Raw genomic sequence first — 19,985 nt, 5'->3', positions numbered from 1 at the left:
CCGTGTCAAACGACAAGTTACTTCTGTTCAACATGGCGAATTTAGCCGCTGCCGCTGCAGCCGCTGCAGCGAGAGATCCAGCTGTAGACCGTTCTTTGCGTTCAGTTTTTGGTATGTAATGTTGTAATGCGAACGCATTTGGTATCGTTACCCCAGGTTATTATTTGGAAGTTATTATTTGGAAAATAGATAGCGTTATGCTCTTGTTAGAGAGTCTTGCTAGCTAGCTAGGACGCTAATAATGTCATCTAGCTAGGTACACTAATTTACTCGACTTGAGTATTATGCTACTTATAGTCAAAGTTGGCTGTATATTAAATGCGCTAACTAGCAGCATTCTGTACTAAATTGTAATTTGTTGGCAATAGCAACGTTATCAATATAAATGTTTACGTTAGCGCTTAAGATGACTCGTCTAATCAGGAAGAGTGTGATGCTAAAGTTACGAAGCGTTAGTCGCACAGTAAACAGTTAGATGGTTACAGTTAATCTAGGTGAGATTATAATCACTAGCTTCTAGAAAAATCATTCTTTCTTAACAGTTAGTCATGGCATAGGTCAGGTGTTTCAACTCAGAAATGTCTCATCAAAGCTGCTCATATCATGACTTCCTAATCCGTTTGCGATTTGTTAGTGGGAAACATACCTTATGAGGCCACAGAAGAGCAACTGAAAGATATCTTCTCAGAAGTGGGACTGGTGGTGAGCTTCAGGTAAGGATCAGATGCTGCTGTTGGTGTGAAAATTACAGTTAGACTCAGTATGCAAGACAATCTTGATAGGACTGAGCAGACACTCTTTCACGTCACGGTTCTTTGGTTGCAGCAATTCAGTCCTACATTGCAAAGTCAAATTTCAGACCTGCACATAAAGTTTGTTTTTATGTTGGTAGGTTAGTGTACGACAGAGAGACTGGCAAGCCGAAGGGATATGGCTTCTGTGAGTATCAGGACCAAGAGACTGCTCTCAGTGCCATGCGGAACCTGAATGGGAGAGAATTCAGTGGTAGAGCCCTGCGAGTCGATAATGCTGCCAGTGAAAAGAACAAAGAAGAGCTTAAAAGTATGAGTGAGTTTGTATGTGTGTTTGTCATTTCAATCAACTTTTTTTTTGCCTACCACTGCTATTTGCTTGGTTTCAATACTCATTGTCACCAACAATACAGTTTTTTATGTAGCTTCCAGTTGAAATATTGACATAACAAATGCCTTAAAACAAGTGTAGATACTGTAAGGTGTCTTGGATGTTGGTATTGTTTTTTGTGTTTAGCCCTATGGACTGTGATCTTGGCTGTTACGACCCTCAATAACCAATCACTTACAGCTCTGGTCTCTCCCTTTAAGCTCCTTCAAACAAAGCCCTTTGGTAATGAGAAATGATTGACAATTCCTTGTCCTGGATGCTTGGATGTTGTCTTAGTAGCTAGTCAATTCCGGACAGTAAGGAGAATTTTACAAGTATTATAAAAGTATTGTAAAAAGTTCTGAGACTCTGAACAACCAAGGGTTTGCATCTTTATTTGCCATAGTTTGTTTTAAAAGGCTAAATACTTTGTGTTTGTTGATTTTGTATTAAGTTATCAATTCAATTCAGTTAATTATTCTGAAATAGTTATTAAGTTGTCAAGTGTCTGAAGTAGCAACCCTAACGTTAGGGTTTTAGAGTATCAAGTCACTACAGCATGTGCCTTTGAGGTTCAGTCCATGGCTGTCGTCCCCCGCAGGTTTGGGAACTGGCGCTCCCATCATCGAGTCCCCGTACGGTGACGGCTGCAGCACAGAGGAGGCCCCGGAGTCCATCAGTCGTGCAGTGGCCAGCCTGCCCCCGGAGCAGATGTTCGAGCTGATGAAACAGATGAAGGTGTGTGGAGGAGGGAGAGAGGCCCTCACCTCTCTATTGCAAGAATACAAACAAAATATGCTGACACGTTTTTACACAGATAGGTATAATTCGAACATTTGTTGAATCATGCCATAGGACGCATATCATACATGCCATGGTTATATTGCGCAGAAAAGACCTGTCATATTCCAGTGTAGTGAAACACTCATTACTACTTCCTTGTAGAGCATAGCACCATTTACCACAGTTTCTTCTTTCCCTGTGTCAGAAAATAGCATGTTGTGCAAATGTCCTGATTTTTGTCCTCTAGGCTAGCCCATAATACTGTATGTTTTTGGAGCCAAATAGCTTTAGCTTAAGAGTTTAGCATTTCTGTCTTCAGGCCTGGCATGCGTTATCTGACCCTGTTTGTGGTGTTGGTTCACAGCTTGGCCATTGCATTCCTTGTGTTAGGGCAATTGCGAAGAAATTGTTCTGATTGTTTTCTTTTTTCACCTGTGGCCGGTGTAGCTGTGCGTGCAGAACAGCCCACAGGAAGCCCGGAACATGCTGCTGCAGAACCCTCAGCTGGCCTATGCCTTGCTCCAGGCTCAGGTGGTCATGAGGATTGTTGACCCAGAGATTGCTTTGGTATGATGATCTATGTTTATTTGGATGCAAGTGTGTCAATAAGCTCAGAACTCTTATACGTGGAAGTGTGATTATGACTCTGTGTGTGTGTAGATAGATAGATAGATAGATAGATAGATACTTTATTGATCCCCAGGGGAAATTCAAGTGTGTGTGTGTGTGTGCGCGCGCACATGTTCACAAAATATCTGAATTTGACCACACTAATTTAGTCCTAATTTTTTGAATCAAGTAAGTTTTTTAATATCGCATCTCTATAGAGGATATGACCGTATTTCAAGTCTGAATGCTCCAGTAAACGCTGATAGTTCATTAACCCATTTGCTCTCTCCACTGGGCAGAAAATGCTGCATCGCCAGGCCCCAGTACAGCCCCTGATTCCCAGCAGTCAGGCTGTGGCGGCCCCTGCCACCAGCCAACCGTTACCCCTGCCCAACGTCCCCGTTTCCCAGCCTCAGCCCATGGTGAGTCCCCCCCCCCCACTCCACTCCAATACAACCTTCTTAGCTTTGCTTTAGTGCACATTGATACCCTGTGATTATAGTTGCTATGATATTCCTCCTCAGAATGCTGCAGAAAGGTCCAATAAATGGTATTGGTAGCATTCTGAGTTCCTATATTTCTTGATGAGCACAGACAAGGAATAATGACTGCTGTCACTGATAAGGCATTTTGTACATCCAATTTTCATCTCTTCCAAATGGTCACTTCACTTAAAGCGATGGTTCGGAGTAATTTCACCCTAGGGTCCTTTGCACCATGACCCCGAGCCAAACACCCTCCCAGAACCTTTATTCCCTTGGTCGAACCCTGGTCGAGTAGCGCTATCAAAAACTAATGACGTTCTGCAGTCTTGATGGAACCAACTTTTATCTCGTAAATTACCCCACTATTAATGCCCTGAATGGTACGAAACTTCTGCAGTAGTACAACTACGACCTTTAGTCCAATAACGAGGCATTAGAAAGTTTGTAAGTGCACCAGGAGATTATTTAAATAAGACTTCCCTGATTATCTGCTACTATACCGCTGCATCGACGTTTCTTCCGTGATTTGGGAAAAGCCTGTAAAAGTCCTGGCAGGAAGCATGCATAAGGATGTAGATCCAGGAATGCACTAATATTTTGTTCGTAGTCCAGTTTGCAACAATTATTAGTTATTACTAAGTTGTAAACACTTCGGAAAAAAAATATTTAAAACTGGATATACCAAAAAACGTTGATGTAATCGCTTCCTGCAAGGACTTTTACAGGCTTTTCCCAAATCACGGAAGAAACATTGACGCAGCGGTATAGTAGCAGATAATCAGGCAAGTCTTATTTAAATAAACTCCTGGTGCACTTACAAACTTTCTAATGCCTCGTTATTGGACTAAATGTCGTAGTTGTACTACTGCAGAAGTTTCATACCATTCAGGGCATTGTTAGTGGGGTAATTTACGAGATAAAAGTTGGTTCCATCATGACTGCAGAACGTCATTCGTTTCTGACGGCGCTACTCGACCAGGGCTCGACCAAGGGAAAAAAGGTTCTGGGAGGGTGTTTGGCTCGGGGTCATGGTGCAAAGAACCCTAGGGTAAAATTACTCCGAACCATCGCTTTAATGTAACGCTTTATTGTGACTTAGTCAGCAAGTAATGCATTGATGTTAACAACATGGTTAAAATATAGATACTCTGGAGAAATGGCAATTAATTGTATGAGAAGTGGGATAATTTTGCCTCTGTCGCCTGGTCATGCCATTTTGCACTATTCAATATAAGGACAATCAGACCGTACCTAACCCAATACGCCACTCAGCTCCTTGTACAGATCATGGTTATCTCTTGCCTTGACCACTGCAATGCTTTTTTCATCTGTGGTCCCCCGATGGTGGAATGATCTGCCAAGTCCCTCCAGAGCAGGGGCATCCCTCTCTGTCTTCAAGAAACTTTTGAAGACACTACTCTTCCAAGAATACCTCCTCTCCTAGCACTTCTCTCTTCCCTCTCTTCCGTTTATTATGACCACCGCGCAGCGAAGCTATCACCTCTCTTCCCTCTCTTCCATTTATTATGACCACCGCGCAGCGAAGCTGCGGTCATAAAGGTTTAGTCCGTTTTTTTTTCTTCAGGATTCTTTTATTTTTTACATTTTTTTTTTTTTCCCCTTCAGTAATGGCTAGACACAGTTTTCTGTGAAAATCTCCGGAACTGTAGGGCCTAGAATGGCAATTGTTTTTGTATGTTGGCCTCCAGGGGCCATGGCAACCCATCCCATATCCACTCATTTGATGTATAGCGCCACCTAGTCAAAAATGAAGAAGGAAAAACGAGGCATTGTAATCGCAGGTATCTTTGGCTGACAGGTTCAAAACTGCATGGAATTTGAAGTGTAGAATGCACACACACACATGTACTCATTAACACACGCAAACACACACACATAAAGATACATGCACACACACACACACACCCACCATTATACCCACTCACAAGCGAACACACACACACCCCATTACCCCCACCCACACAAGCGAAAACACGGAGAAGCACACATATACACAAAAGCAAACACACATGCACACACTCATTTACCTACACAAAAGTTGCATGAGTAGGGGATGGAGCCAATTTGATCAGTGTGATTTATTTTTGTAGAGAGAATGTGCAGGTCATATTTGTACTGCTTTGTGGTACAGCTAGTTCATTTAGCAGACACTTTTCATCCAAAGTGACTTACATATGTCAGTTCTATTTACAAGAGACTACATTGTCCCCAGAGCAACTTGGGGTTAAGTGCCTTGCTCAAAGGCACAACGGTGGAAGCCGGGAATTGAACCCACAACCTTTCAGGCTCCTGCATGCTAGCCCAGCTCCTTAACCACTACGCTACCACTCTTCCCTCCTCTACCTTCTCTTCTACTTCTCCTACCATACGTTGAGTAGTACTTAAAATGTAGGCACTCCTATTCTCTAGTACTGGCATTTAACCATCCCATAATAATTTGAATCATATAATATGAGTCACCTTATTCTTATCATAAATATTAGGCTCAATAACACGGTCGCCTAAATATTTCTTTTGATGACATTTTTATGTGGATCATCAGTGGACAGTTCTCTCTCTTACGCTATTAAGTTCATTTTATCTATGCATTGCATAGATCATGAGTGATCTTTTGGGAGAGTAATGGGCCTGGTATAGTAACTGTGTACCGTGCACACGGTGCGTGACGAGAATTTGCGTCATCAAGACGACATGTGGGGGGTGTCGTGTGCTTCCCAACAATTGTGATCGCACGGCAATCACGCACGTCTTCACCATACGCAAATGTGCATGGAGGAGCATGCCACTTCCTTAAAGGCACACTATGCAAGATTTTTACCTTAATATAAACTTTACAAAGCCAATTTGATGGTAAACATCTAGCATTGCCACAGAGCATAGCTGTAGTGGGTCGCTGCCGAGAGAACCAGCAATGCAACTTCAACAAATACCGACCTGAAGACATCTTGCGAGAATCGTGAAACATTACCTTGTCAGAAGATATAGTTCTTTGGATAGTTTTACCTGTTGTTAGTCCTTTGCCTCCACAGCAAAAGTATTCCCATTGTGTACAGGGGGAACAAGCCATGAGAAGTAGGCTGTTTATAATGGCGAAGTAAAACATAAATATATCACGACTTTAGGGGGAGCGCTAGAGTCGCCAAAAATACCTGAAACTGCATAGTATACCTTTAAGTCACTGTTACCTCTCTGTGTGCTGTTGCAGCCCGGGATGCACGTGAACGGAGCCCCTCAGATGATGCAGCCTCCCCAGATGGGAGGTGTGCCAGGACCCATGCCAGGGCAAGGCCCAGTGGGGCCAGCAGGTAAACTCACCCCACAGCTGCTCAGACTTGAGCCCTACTCGGACACATTGTGTTTTACTTGGGGGTAATGTAATGCCTCTAGCGTGTAGTTTGTCTGATGCGTGCAGCTCTTAATTATGTGTGGTGAAAATACAACACTGCTGTTTTGGGTGTATCAGCAGTGTGTAAATCTGTAATTTATCTTATCCCATGTGAATAGGCCATACATATTGCAGATGTCCTGTGGTAAATGTACATAACCCCATGTAAAGCTAGCCCTGTCTGAATAGGGCTTCAGTCTGTCATTAATAACTATTGATTGTCTAAGATGGATGCTGTACATCCATGCAATGATATGCTGACATCACGCAACATACCTTGCTGACATCACGCAACATACCTTCTTGTTATAGCCTCTTTATGAACACCTCATTTTACTGCAGCACCCAAAGACAAAAATGTACACTAGCATAACCAGGGGTGCTCTGTGTCCACAGGAGGGATGCAACCGCAGATGGGTATGCCCCAGGGTGGCCCTATGCCAATGGACAGGGGACAAGGTACTGATTTGTGTCCGTCTCTTCTACATGTCCCACCACCACATAACACCACAGCTTGTACCACATGTCATCCACGCACAACACGAGAGCTGTGAGTCCTGTTATGGGCTTGATCACATCAGACTGATCACAAGGCATCAGCCACGTTGATGTGTCCTGTTACTCTGTATGTGTTATGTGTTTCCTCGTGCACAGCTTCATATGGTCCTGTACTTCATCTCTGGTCTTCCTGTGCTGTTCTCCTCCCTCCTGCAGTCTCCCATGTGTTTGTAGTTGGCATGTTTCAATCCTCTAGAGGGCAGCATGTGCTTTGTGTTCACCTTCCCTGTTCACCCCAGTCGTCATTACTTCCTCCTGCTCTGCCACGAAGGGCAACATTTCTCCCAGTGTCCCTTGCTCATTGTCCCTTCATGGCTGCACTTCTGGTCTGCCTCACATGACCCTGCCCTTCAGACTGACAAGCGCTTCAGTTGCCCTCAACGTGATGCGCTCTCTCTCTCTCTCTCTCTCTCTCTCTCTCTCTCTCTCTCTTTCTCTTTCTCTCGCTCTCTCTCTTTCCATTAGCCTGGTCTCTCAGTCCTCCCCAACCCCCCCCCCCCCCCCCCCCCTCGTCGGACGGCGCTAATGCACCCTCTGAGCTCTCTGTGTCTCTGCTCTCTCTCTGTCTCTCTGTTTTAATGCTGGCCCAGGAAGCCTTCAGGACTCTCCTGTGGGAGCAGCCAGCCAGGCCGCGGGAGAGCGGCCCCAAGGTATCACTGACACAGCAGGGCCCCAAGGTATCACTGACACAGCAGGGCCCCAAGGTATCACTGACACAGCAGGGCCCCGTCCTCACCGCCAATCAAAACTAAACTCAGACGCAGGCAGGACACCCACTCTTCTCAGACATGCAGTGTCCCCCTGCACAGCTCTCCCCAAAAAGCCAGAATCTTTCTGAGGAGTTGATGAATTAATGGGTCCGATTGGTGACTTTTGACAGTTCCATAATCTCGTAGCATTGTTATCGCACCTGTCCATTTCCATTGTGATGATCTTGGGAATAGTGTGGGAACTTCTCATGAAAATTCTATCTTGATCATCTACCAAGATCCTTTGTATGGACAACTGGTTAGACTGGTGTCTTGGATTAATCGATTCAGGTCATCTTTTATTGACGCTTACAAATTTCCAGCTAACAGGAAGCCTGTAGATTTCTCATACTTTCTCACACCGTATCAGTCGTCCGCCTGAGAACCAGTTATGTGAGCAGCAGAGGACGGGTTGACCGTGGATGCCGCAGTGAAATACTGGCGGGCAGGTGAAAGAGCGGGCTGCCACAGAAACTATTTGTCTTGTCGGTCTTTTGTTTCCGCTCCGGTGGCAATTGTCTTCACACACATGAGGCAATGCCTGGATGCATTGTGTGTATGATGTGACATTCAGAGCTGTCATTATTCAAGTGTCAGCTTCAGTCAATAAGCAAAAGGCTTCCTTACGGCTTTCTAATGTAAGCCTTAGTCAAACATTCACGTACAGTAAGCATTAGTCAAACATTCACATTTTATTTTTTTTAGGTCTCCTTAATCTATTTTCTTCTGTAATGATGATTTTGTGCTGTGTCATGCTGTGTGGTGTCCTGTGCCGTGATTTGCTGTGTTTTACTCAGCTCTTGTGTCAACCGGTTCCCCTTTAATATGTCTGAAGTTATAGGTGTAAACGTGTTCCCAAACTATAATAACTGGATTCATGTTATTACCAGTCGGTTTTGTTGTTTCATGCTTGTGTGGAGCGGTGAACAAGCTTCTCCAGGCGAGCATGTGTGTGTGTGTTTTATATCGGCCTTTACAATGAAGAGAATGTTGAGGCGGAATTCTCATAAATCTGCATTCCACAAATGATGGCACAAGGAAACATTGTAAGTCCATGCAAAAAGCTACATGTAAGGAATAATGTATAGAACGCTGGTCATTATCGGGAATTATTACACGGCTCTTCAGAGTGCTGCAGAAAGTTCCATTCACATGAATGGGCCTTCCCAACGTTCGGGCCTATGTTAAATCTACATAAATCACCGGCAAAGCATTTAATCACCGCTGTCAATGGCAACGGGTTTTGTGCTTCTGATTAATGTATTTCATATCACTACGCAAGGACTGGAACTTCATTCAAACGTCAAAGCAGACGGTTGATCAGCTGTGTTCTAAAGAATGTTTGATTCAAGTTCAGCAGCGTGTGTTGTTGCGAACTATTTGTTTCTCAGCAAATGCCACGATGAACGGTAACAAATAGGCTAGGTTATGTAGGCTAAAGTCATATCGTGGGGAGTTTATTATTTCGTTTTGGCAAGTAGCCGTGTAATAAGCAGGATAATGTATAGAACGCCGGTAATTATCGGACTGCGCGTCGGGACTTATGTTCCGATAATTACCGGCGTTCTATACATTATCCTTACATAGGTCCCGACAGGGCGAACCGGACCCTGACGCGCAGCGCAGTGGTCAACATATATCAAGTTGATACATCAGGGTTTTATTTAGGAGAAAATGATGATCCTCATTCGCACTCAGATTCTCACCTCCACCAGCACCTTCCACTTGTTGGGTTTGCTTGGTTGTAATAGTGGTAATATTCACAGTACCTGTTTGAAGAGCCGCAAAAGCAGGGTGGCACAGGACTCATTCTGCAGCGTCAAAAGAAGGAAATCCTATTCTTTGGCAATTTTGATAATGGCTGATGCACTGATTGCGACACAGCGGCATTGCATCGCCGTACTGGCGTAGAGCCACAATGCATGTTAGGAAATTATGTTTTTCGTGAAAACAAGTACAACTCCTAAATCAGAAAGGGTTTTGAACGTTGTGTAAAATGCAAATAAAACAGAGTGTGGTAATCTGCACATTTTGTAAATTAATATTTAACTGAAAAAAGGACACAGACAGACATATCAAATGTTGAAAATGACAAATTTGCTATTTCATGGAAAATATATGTTCATTTTGAATTTGATACCAGCAACATGTTTCAAAAAAAGTTGGGACGGGGCAACAAAATGCTGGAAAAGTTGTGTAATGATAAAGAAAACAAAAGGAGGAATGTCTCACAACTAATTAGGTTAACTGGCAACATGATTGGGTATGAAAAAGAGAATCCCAGAGAGGCAGAGTCTCTTAGAAGTAAAGATGTGGAGGTATTTATAATTCTGTGTAAACTTGTGTAGACAAATGACGAAACAATGCAATTTTAATGCTTCTTAAAATTAAATAGTGAAGTATTTGGGGAGTTTGTCATCTACAGTACATAATATCATTTAAATATTAAGAGAATCCAAAGAAATCTTTGCCAAAAAAAGGGATAGAGCTGAAAAACAATATTGGATGGCCGTGGTCTTTTGGACCTGTTTCTGTAAAGAAAATCATTGTATGGGCTCAGGAAAACTTTTGATAACAATTTTCTATGAGCACAGCTTGATACTCAGTTCAGAAATGCTATTGTAAACTTTATCATGTAACAGCCAAAATTGTATTCAGACATAAAACAGAAATACCACTGTCTTATCTGAGCCTGAGCTTGTTTAAAATGGACTGAGGTAAAGTGGAAAAAGATCCTTTGGTTAGACCAATCAAATTTTTGGAAATCATGGACTAATCTGGGCTAAAGAGGGCCTATCCAAGTATTCAACTTGTTTTAGTGCTCAGTTTGAAACCCAGCATCTATGACGGTGTGGGGGTGCATTAATGTTTACAGCATGGGTATCTTGCACATTTGGGAAGGCACAATCAATTCTGAATGATGTATACAGGTTTTGAACAACATATACTGCCATCCAGACAATCTCTTTTCCAGGGAAGACCTTGAATATATCAGGAATGAATATGAATTCTGCACATATTTAAACAGTATTTCTACATAGAGGAAGAGTCCAGGTGCTAAAATGGCCTGTCTGCAGACCTGTCAAATTAGGTGCATGATGGAATGAAAAACATGATTAAGAATACCCCATACTGTTGAGCAACAGAAATCCTATATCGAGCAGGAATGGGACAACATTTATTGTCAAAACTCTAGCAACTGGTCTCCTCAGTTCCTAAACATTTACGGAATTTTATTAAATGAAGAGGTGAAGCAGCACAGTGGTACACATGTACCCGTCCCAACTTTTTTTGAAACATGTTGCTGGCATCAAATTCAAAATGTACATATATTTTCCATGAAATAGACAACATATCAAATTGTGGACTATGTTCTTTTTGCTGCTAAATATGGGTTTACGAGACTTATATATATTATGTATATTATCACATTCTGTTTGCATACACAACGTCCCAACTTTGATTTGGGGTTGTATTAAAAAAATGTTGGGGTTCAGAGGCGGCACGGAATTTGATCGAGGTGGCTGCTTCGCAACTCTCTGTGCAGGAAGAAAACCCTGTATGTGCCCTTTTCCGCCATGGGCGGAATGTATGGAGTTTGGTGTGTTTTTTCATTGAGCTGCTAATGAAAGGCCTCCTCTCCTCTTTTCCTCCTCTCTCTGTGCAGTGCCCATGGCCGACCCTCGGGCACCCATGCGGGGTGGTGTCCCTCCTCCTGGCCCCACCGGCGTTCCCCCCAGGGGCCTGCTGGGTGATGGACCCAACGATCCCCGAGGGGGGACGCTGCTCAATGTCACGGGGGATGTGGTGGAGCCCAGGTAGGTGTAGCGTGACGCGCCCCGGGCCACTCTGGATGAGCTGCGTGTGTGTGACGGCCGCAGAGTGTCTCGGTTTGCATTGATGAGCGTGAGCAACACCTGAGACTGGGTGAATGCTCTCGCCTGTGACCATGTTGGCACGGAAATGAAAACCTTGACATTCCGCAACCATCACACACACGCATCACATCCAGAGTCTCCGAGGCATAGCTATGTGAATATTTCAATGAATGAAAGAGAGAGGTTTGTTTTTTGTTCTTTTTTTCCTGTCTGTCTATCTGTGTCTGTGTGCCAGAATCAATGGTTACAAGCCCCTGATTTTATAGGGGTGGCATTCTGATCAAAAGTCAAGATTTGATATCTGGATTTCACCTTGATTACTTAAATCACATATATCTCTGTTTCTTGTAGTCACCGAGTACTGTCGGTACGAAAAAAAACTAAAACAATCGGTGCTACCCAGCTCCAGTTGCTGCAGTCAACAGCTAGAGTAGCCAGGCAGCTGTTGAGAAACAGAGATCTATGTGAAACTTAAAGATGACATAGCATGGATGAATCCAGTACTTCACCTTGTTCTCTGATGTTAACATGGAATGTTTGCAACTTCGAGCTCTCAAAAACATGCTCAGATGCTATTTTACAAGCCCATTTACAATCCTGTTATTAGACTGGAGAATAAAATGGCTTAATTTAGCAGCCCATAGACCGTTCGATGTCGAGAATAGACTCCAGCAACCTCCTCCCAAATCTCCAACTTGAAGTGATGGCGTAACATGGAATGGGCCGATGATCTGGGGGATGGTTTGCGTCACAGTCTGTATCTGCGTTGCTGTCTGAGATTAGCCCGTTTTTTTAGTAGTCAGAAGTCTGAGATTTACTGCACATATGAAATAGGAGACAACTGTGTTTCCTGTTCATGGTAGCTTTGTGGCCATGCACCGAACTCTTCTTAATCAACAAAGCCAAGGTAAAAAAACGATTTTCCATTCTATGTCATCTTTTTAATATGACTGTTCCTCAGTATACACCACATATACACGTAAACAAAACCAGTGGTACTTCACCATCCTCTATAAACCCCCATGTAAAAATAAGTAATCCAACTAGACCGAATGACAAAGGAACAGTCAGAATGTGAGTTGGACATCGTAGTTTAATATAGGTTGGAGGTCCAGTCCCTTGTGTGCAGTGACTCTGGGGGTCATGTGACCGATGCGTTTGTGTGTGTCGACCCAGCCGTGGCTTCATGGGGCCACCGCCACATCAGGGCCCACCCATGCACATGGGACCTCCGGACATGCGTGGACCGCACGACATGAGGGGCCCACCTATGAACGAGCCCAGGGGCATGATGGTAGAACCCAGAGGACCAATGATGGACCAGAGAGGCCCACCCATGGAGGCTAGAGGTAACGCAGGCCATCACGCTGCGAGGTGCGATCGAGGCTGGTTCAGAGTTGTGATCAGTAGTGGTTTGTGTGCATCTAAAGAGGCACTGAATGTTGAGCTTGACTGTGTCACTTCACATGAGACACTGATGACGTACTGGGTAATCGAGACACTGTGTGGTGAAATGTTGGCACTCCTCATGATTGAGCAATAACATATTGTAATCATACTGCGACTCTTATATTTGCATGATGCTCTCCAGCCAAATCAAATATGCAAATACTAAAGCACATCTTCAAATTGCATATAACAGATTTAGAAATGAGAGTAAGTCATGTCTTAAATATTATGAAACATGTTGTGAGTTTATTGACCGTTCCTTTAGGATTACAAGACATTGGTTCCCGAATCTTGCCAAGCAAAAAATAAGTGAAATCCTGATCAGATGTTTTTGTAATATACTTTGCCTGCAGTTTCTCAGTCAGTCAATGCCCCAGTCAGTTTACACTACATCCTCAACCTTACTCTTGTTTGTGAGCGAAGAGCTAATCTTAACCATAAACATATTGAGATAAGATTTTGAAGGTACCGTTGTTTTTTTTTGTTTTTCAGACACTGGAGCAGGGACACAGTTATTATCAGTGACAGTCTTATTTTATATCCCAGCCTGAAAATACATTTTTCATGAACAACCTAGTTTGCAGCAATTAATCATTCTTAAATAAACACAGAGCACATAGAAAACCCGCATTGTCACGACTCGTCATCAGTGTTTCATTAAACAATATTGCACAAAGAGTTACATGCCTGCTGTAAGCCATTATATTAGATGTTTAAGCACACAGAGTTAAGCAGGGCTGAATATGCTGGTTATTGTTGAGAGTGTGTTGTGTTGTGTGCTTGAGGTTTTATGAAAAACCTAACACTCCAGGCCATTTTTTATTGTGTCACCGCTGTATTCAATTTCAGGAAGCAATCTTGCTATATTAATTGTTTCAGTAGTCTCATTACAGGAAGTAGTTACAGTATTACAGAGATAATTGATGGAACACGGGATTCTCTTTCCTCTCCTTCAGCACCGATGCCGGGAGGCAGAGACCCCAGGGCGGTGGACGCGCGGGGCCCCGTGGCTGGCCAGAGGGTCCCCATGTCCAGCGGGATGCCTGGACAGGTGCCTCACTCTATGCAGGCCACTGCACCCCCCACCAGCAGACCGGTACAACACAGCTGGTCTGGAAAGACTCATGAGCTATTAACAGCATTAGGATGTCAGATGCCAAATAAATTGTGTGTGTGTGTGTTCTTGTTTCAATTAGGGTCCTGGTATGTCTGGAGTTCCTCAGTCCGGCGGATTCAGTCCTGGCCAAAGCCAGGTCTCGTCTCAGGACCAGGAGAAGGTATGGAGGACAGTGGACATTTTCTTTCTTCATCGTCTAAAAGTCTTTATGGGATGCAGTCTTCGATTCGGTGTCAGATTCCCTAAAGATTGTTCATATTTTAGCTCAACCGCCAATCAGTTTACACTCCTCCCTTTCCTAGTGTTGATTGGATAGGATTGTTTATGGATCGGTTGGAACCACAATATCCGTTTCCCATTCACAGACCCAGAACTGTGTTCAAAAGCCATGTGCTAGTATGGTCTGGCTTCTCATCCAAAAGAAAAACATGATTCACCCTTTTTAGGAAATCCCTGGCAGGTTACCTTTTGGTTTTATGTTTCCTTTAATAGCCATTACAAAACAATGTAAGTTTTTTTTTTTGGACTTTTCTGAATTCTGGTGGCTCTGTCATTTTTAGAAACTCCCTCAGCAGTGATGTAAAATTAGGTCTAAATAAGGTGGATGAACTCAGTGGATCAGAAGAGAATGACATTGTAAAATAGTCAATGTCCTGACTGTTGTTTTAGTGCAGAGAATAGCCTTAGCTGTTACCAACTGTTACCAGTGAAACGTGATGACTTGAGCAGTTGTCATGGCTGACAGTGGTGAATGTGTGCCCTTGTATGAACTGGAGTGGCATGGCTGCCAACCAGCAGAGATGCGATCAGCAAAGTATGTTGAGAAACGGGACCATCTGGCTGGACAAGATAGAAGTTCTATTAGTGCTTTGATCAACTTTGCAAATGATTTGCTGTTCAGCACTAGATGGGATGATAATAGCTGTACCCCTCTGGAATACCTGATCGAACATTTCAGAGGAGTGTATGTTTGATAACGTCTTCATAACAGGGTGGTGATTGATCAGGGGCAGCCGTGGCCTACTGGTTAGTGCTTCGGACTTGTAACCGGAGGGTTACAACCAGTAACAACCGACCAGTAGGCACGGCTGAAGTGCCCTTGAGCAAGGCACCTTCATTATGGAATTCATTATGTGCCCATACAGTGCACACAAACTTACTCAAAATAGTTGTCAGGTTTGACAGTGCCCTACAGCAATATACCAGCTGTGTATATATGAAGAGATGGCCGGAAATGAGTGGGAGACATATGGGGACGGGGTTCAGGAAATGACCTCAGGCCGGGTTAGAATCTGGGTCTCTGTGGGCACTACCCTGCCCCATAGATGCAAACTCCTCACCATTTTTTAATGTCAAAATGGTGACTTGACAAGATTTGTACAGAACCAAGGAGAAAGGGGGTGCCTGACATCAATACAACCGCAAACTACTGGTGCAGTTAAACTTGTAAAAGTTGTAGAAAGTTTCCCCTTCTGAATCATTTTGGAAATACAGCTAACACAACAAAGGTTTTAAATGTAGGTGTTTTGTCAATTTCAAAGAAAGCACCTCCTCTAGCTGTTTTCAGACGTGACCTCCGGACAATGCCCGAGTAATGATGTCTGGATCTCAAACTGACTCGAGTGTTCAAACATGACATTGCACGGGTGGGACTTGTTGCATACCTGGAGTAAATACTCCAGATGGTTTAAGTGAGGGGAGGAGCCAGAGTTAATGCAAAATATATTATCGGGGTATGGCGCACAATATAGGTTCAATATTGATGATGATTGATAATGCTAATAAGGCAAGGCAGGTCTGAAAACATGTATTTTATTTTCCCTTAAAAGGGCAACATCTTTCTTGCCCCAAGATGAACTGGCTATAAGAAGATCCTGGGGATCGAAAGTTGCCCTTTTAAGACAGTCTTTTCTTTAATCTGACAGGATAGTGGAGAGAGATGGGGTGGAATGGGGAAATGACCCGGGCCGGACTCAGACCCAGGTCTCCATGGGCACATGGACTCGAATATGGCACGGGCGCTGTAACCAGTTGCGCCACAATGCCCCCCTTGACTGTCTTTTCTTTTTATCATAGCACCTAAATTATCATTCTCATCCAAGTGGTAGCCAAAGTCCTGTCTACATAAAGGCTATCGCGACAATCTGGCCATAGCCTACGGTTAAATCGCAATGCAGTGATTGTTATCTTAGCTAGTTTGGTTTGCTTTTTAACTTCACATAGTGGATGTGCATAACACATATAGAACAGTACAATGGTTGTTCATGGGAACTACCCATCTTTGCAAAATAGTGGCAGTCTGTCAATTTGATTATGATCTTAGTTTATAACCTTATAAACTACAGTTAAGGGGGACACCATCAGCTTTGCATGAAATGTCATCATAGGTATGAGTTTACCTGGGTTTTATTAACCTTTTGTGTTCAGACATATGCTCACCTGTGTGAACTCTGCACTTAGTGCTAAGGGGCTGGTAGTGTCAGATTAGGTAAAATAATTCGGACATTTGTGTTCGCAGTGTGACATCTGGATCATGTCCAGTCCAGTGCATGTCTGAAAGGGCTTCTGTGATCGTATAAAGCTCACTCCATTTTTAGCCTTTACTTGACCAGATAGTGAGGAGATGACAGGAACTTAGGGAGAGATGGGGAGTGGGTTCGGGAAATGACCTCAGGCCAGACTGGAACCTCGGTCCATGTGGGCATTGAGTCTCTTCACGGTAGGGACGCTGACGTCACCGCATTCTCACTTTTTTTATCCCTTACCTGCTTACCTGGAGGTATCCGTGGCCTACTGGTTAGGGAATCTCTGACTTGTGACAGAAGGGTGACCGGTCCGATCCCTGACTGGTAGGAAAAATGTGGGTCGGGGGAGTGATTTAAAAGCACTCTCCCACATCCATCTGTGCCCTTGAGCAAGGCATCTAACCCCCACCTGCTCCCCGGGCACGAGGATTAAAGGGATGGTTCAGGATTTTGGACATAGGACCTCATTTCCAAGTTAGCAAGTGTAATATTTATCAGTGGAGACCGTTTTCAACACGTTTCATCCAGTCCTTCTAGTTGCAGAGTTCGCAGTTGCTAGGCTAGCGCAAGTCATCAGTATGTGTTAGCCTGCTACTAAAAACAGTCTTACCCACTCCAAAGTACACACGAGGCAAATAAATTATAACGCCAGACAATCGATGTAAATGTCTGTGTGTGTGTGTGTGTGTTTGAATGGGTGTACACTGTGTGTGTGGGTGTGTTATACACTACCCCCAGATGGGTAAAATGCAGAGAACAGATTCCTTGTATATGCAAGTATAATTGGCCAATAAACCTGATTTACATTTTACATTTACATTTTGTGGTACGGGATGCCGGCACTAATGCTACGCTACGATAGCACTGATCAATCCGAGGGGCGGGATAAACGGTTGTCTTTCAAATTTCCTCTGCACACAATAGGATAGCGCTACAACTCATGAGTCCCATGCATTTTCCTTGATCAAACTTTTGTCAATTAAAAAAAGCTTAACTCGAGTCTCGAGTATTCTTTGTTTTCAAGTAGCAGGAAATTCACACGGAACCGTCGCCCACTCTATACACGATGTGATTGGCCTGATAGAAGTTTTATTTTTCCAACGGAGAGCTGCTAGACTAGCCTCATGAGACCATCCTGATCTCGCAAGCTTCAGGGTTTCACTCGCAGATCAGTCTGGATACTTTCCGTTAAAGAAAATTTGGAGCAGTTCACCAAACGAACGTCCAATCAGCGTTGGCTTTGAGGCGGGTTGAGGTGTGACGCAACGAACAACATGACGGCATCCACAGAGATGAGCATAGCTATCGCGCAAGTTTTATTCAAATTAGAAAGTATTCCTGGGTAAACTGTGAAGCTATGAGTCTCAGCCATGCAGCTGGGAGGAATGAACGACACAGACATCCTCCACGGCTGATTCCTGTTCATAATGGAGGAATATACTATCTTCAGAAGTGTAGGGCCTACCGTGAAAACTTGATGGGAATTGTCGTTGATTAGGTTCATAAATGGTAAGTTAAAACATCTTAACGTTTGTCACGTTACCTAACTTTAATTGTATGTTAAACGGCATTAGAAGAATACTTTGTTCATCTAATTGGTTGATTTGGCCCGTCGATAACCAACAAGGGTGGTGATAGACAGATGGTTTATCCAATCAGCTAACCAGTATGTCCGCCCCTTCCCAAAAGTTCTTCAATGAAAAGTTCCCAGATGGATATGCGGAGCAAATCCATCTGGCGGAGTCAGGTTACTGCTAGACTACCCTGGCTGCAAATTACATTTGCTGCCGCTAGGATATGTCTAGATTTCTAGGCTAACGCTACGACTCTCCCCCAGGACGACTCCCTTTACAGTTTAAAGTTTATTTTGTAACTATTTTGCTGCTTCCTCTCCTTTAATTCTGGTCTGTCATTTTGTTGTTGCGTGTTTACTGTTCTATGCCTTTTGTTGTTTTCTGTAACCATGGGTGTGTTGCCGTGTCACTGGAGCCGCTGCGCTGCCAGGGTGGTTTTTTGCTCTCAGTGAGGTTTCTCGCCGCCATATAACGGCTGAATAATGCATATCCACTTAGATAGCTGACCACTGTTGTTTTCGGACAGCGTTTTTGATTATTGTACTTTTGCTGTGTGGGTCCTTGTGGTTTTGAAATTCTTGTTTGAGTACTGTTCCACGCCTTCATTTTTACTTTGGATGTCTATCAATAGGTCTTTGCTGAATTCAAAAACAGTAGACAACCATGACTTGCTAATGAGGTATGACACTCACAAAAGATTTTAAAACAGCCTCTCACAGTCCCAGTGTGTGTGTGTGTGTGTGTGTGTGTCTGTGTGTGTGTGTGTGTTTGTGTGTGTGTGTCTGTGTGTGTGTGTCTGTGTGTGTTCTCTCCAGGCCGCCCTGATCATGCAGGTTTTGCAGCTGACCCCAGAACAGATTGCCATGTTGCCGCCAGAGCAGAGGCAAAGCATCCTCATCCTGAAAGAACAGATTCAGAAGACTGCTGGAGCACCCTAAGGTACACACACACACACACACACACACACACACACACACACACACACACACACACATCATGGAAGTCCTAGCTTGCTCAAGGCCCATGGCGCTGGAGGTGAATGCACATTCTCACTCACGTTTTATTTAGAAAAGGGCAAGTCAAGAACAATACCAGTGCAGGCAAATGCACAGCACAGAGGTACACAAAGTAAATGGAAGCAGTCAGACCAGATCCACCGCGTTCTGAACTGCATCACTGCGTTATGTGGTGCTGAGTGACTGCATCATAATAGGGAAATTGCAGGATCACTCATCAGCTAATCCGTAACACTCCTCCTCAGTTATTGTCCCTACCATTGTCTGCATGCATTGTGTAACCTGTTTGTACAGTTGTCATGATATTCTGGCTATGAGCTTGAGGAGTTGTATTGTAGCGATCCTAATATACTGTGCGTTTTTGCTCTTTGATTTCAGGAGTGTCATGCAATTGAATCCATTTTGTAACGGCCAGGGAAACCATCCTGTGAACCTCCTGGGATTTGGCTCCAAAAACATTCTCATCGGCGTACTATTGTAGTTGTTTGTTTTTTGTATATTAGTCTTATGGTTTTAGATGGGAGTGTGAAGAGATTAAGTTTTCCGTCTGAAAAGGAACATCCAAGTTCACATCTGGGCTGAAACGGACCAGGGCAGACTCGCAAGTCACGCTGTTTGCAAATTAAATTTTGTTTTGTTACTGGAACCTCGGCTATCTGGAAAACATTTTGTCAATAAAAAGAGAAAATCACCCTCATTGTCTTGTTCTATTTG

At 43.6% G+C, this 19,985-nt stretch overlaps 1 protein-coding gene across 3 annotated transcripts; it reads left to right on the top strand.

Annotated features, from left to right (window-relative positions):
- Positions 1 to 21: 21 nt before the first annotated feature.
- On the top strand, positions 22 to 19,968 carry cstf2 (cleavage stimulation factor, 3' pre-RNA, subunit 2). 3 transcript variants are annotated; one of them, XM_076292219.1, is made up of 14 exons: positions 22 to 111; positions 635 to 713; positions 893 to 1,062; positions 1,724 to 1,860; positions 2,353 to 2,472; positions 2,814 to 2,936; positions 6,226 to 6,325; positions 6,802 to 6,864; positions 11,380 to 11,530; positions 12,767 to 12,939; positions 13,996 to 14,135; positions 14,236 to 14,316; positions 19,071 to 19,194; positions 19,650 to 19,968. In XM_076292219.1, the coding sequence occupies exons 1-13, from the start codon at positions 33 to 35 to the stop codon at positions 19,191 to 19,193; spliced, it is 1,539 nt and encodes a 512-aa protein (XP_076148334.1). In that variant the 5' UTR covers positions 22 to 32; the 3' UTR covers position 19,194; positions 19,650 to 19,968. The 3 variants fall into 3 exon arrangements, with proteins under 3 accessions (XP_076148334.1, XP_076148335.1, XP_076148333.1); XM_076292220.1 differs by having other exon boundaries at positions 893 to 1,068; positions 13,996 to 14,090; XM_076292218.1 differs by having other exon boundaries at positions 893 to 1,068.
- Positions 19,969 to 19,985: the final 17 nt, after the last annotated feature.

The sequence above is a fragment of the Alosa pseudoharengus genome, unplaced genomic scaffold (assembly GCF_046254945.1).
Source record: "Alosa pseudoharengus isolate Yale_2024_CS ecotype anadromous, Long Island Sound unplaced genomic scaffold, YU_APseudo_1.1 YU_APseudo_1.1_scf_19, whole genome shotgun sequence".
Taxonomy (NCBI): domain Eukaryota; kingdom Metazoa; phylum Chordata; class Actinopteri; order Clupeiformes; family Clupeidae; genus Alosa; species Alosa pseudoharengus.
This window is presented reverse-complemented; position numbering and strand designations above follow the sequence as displayed.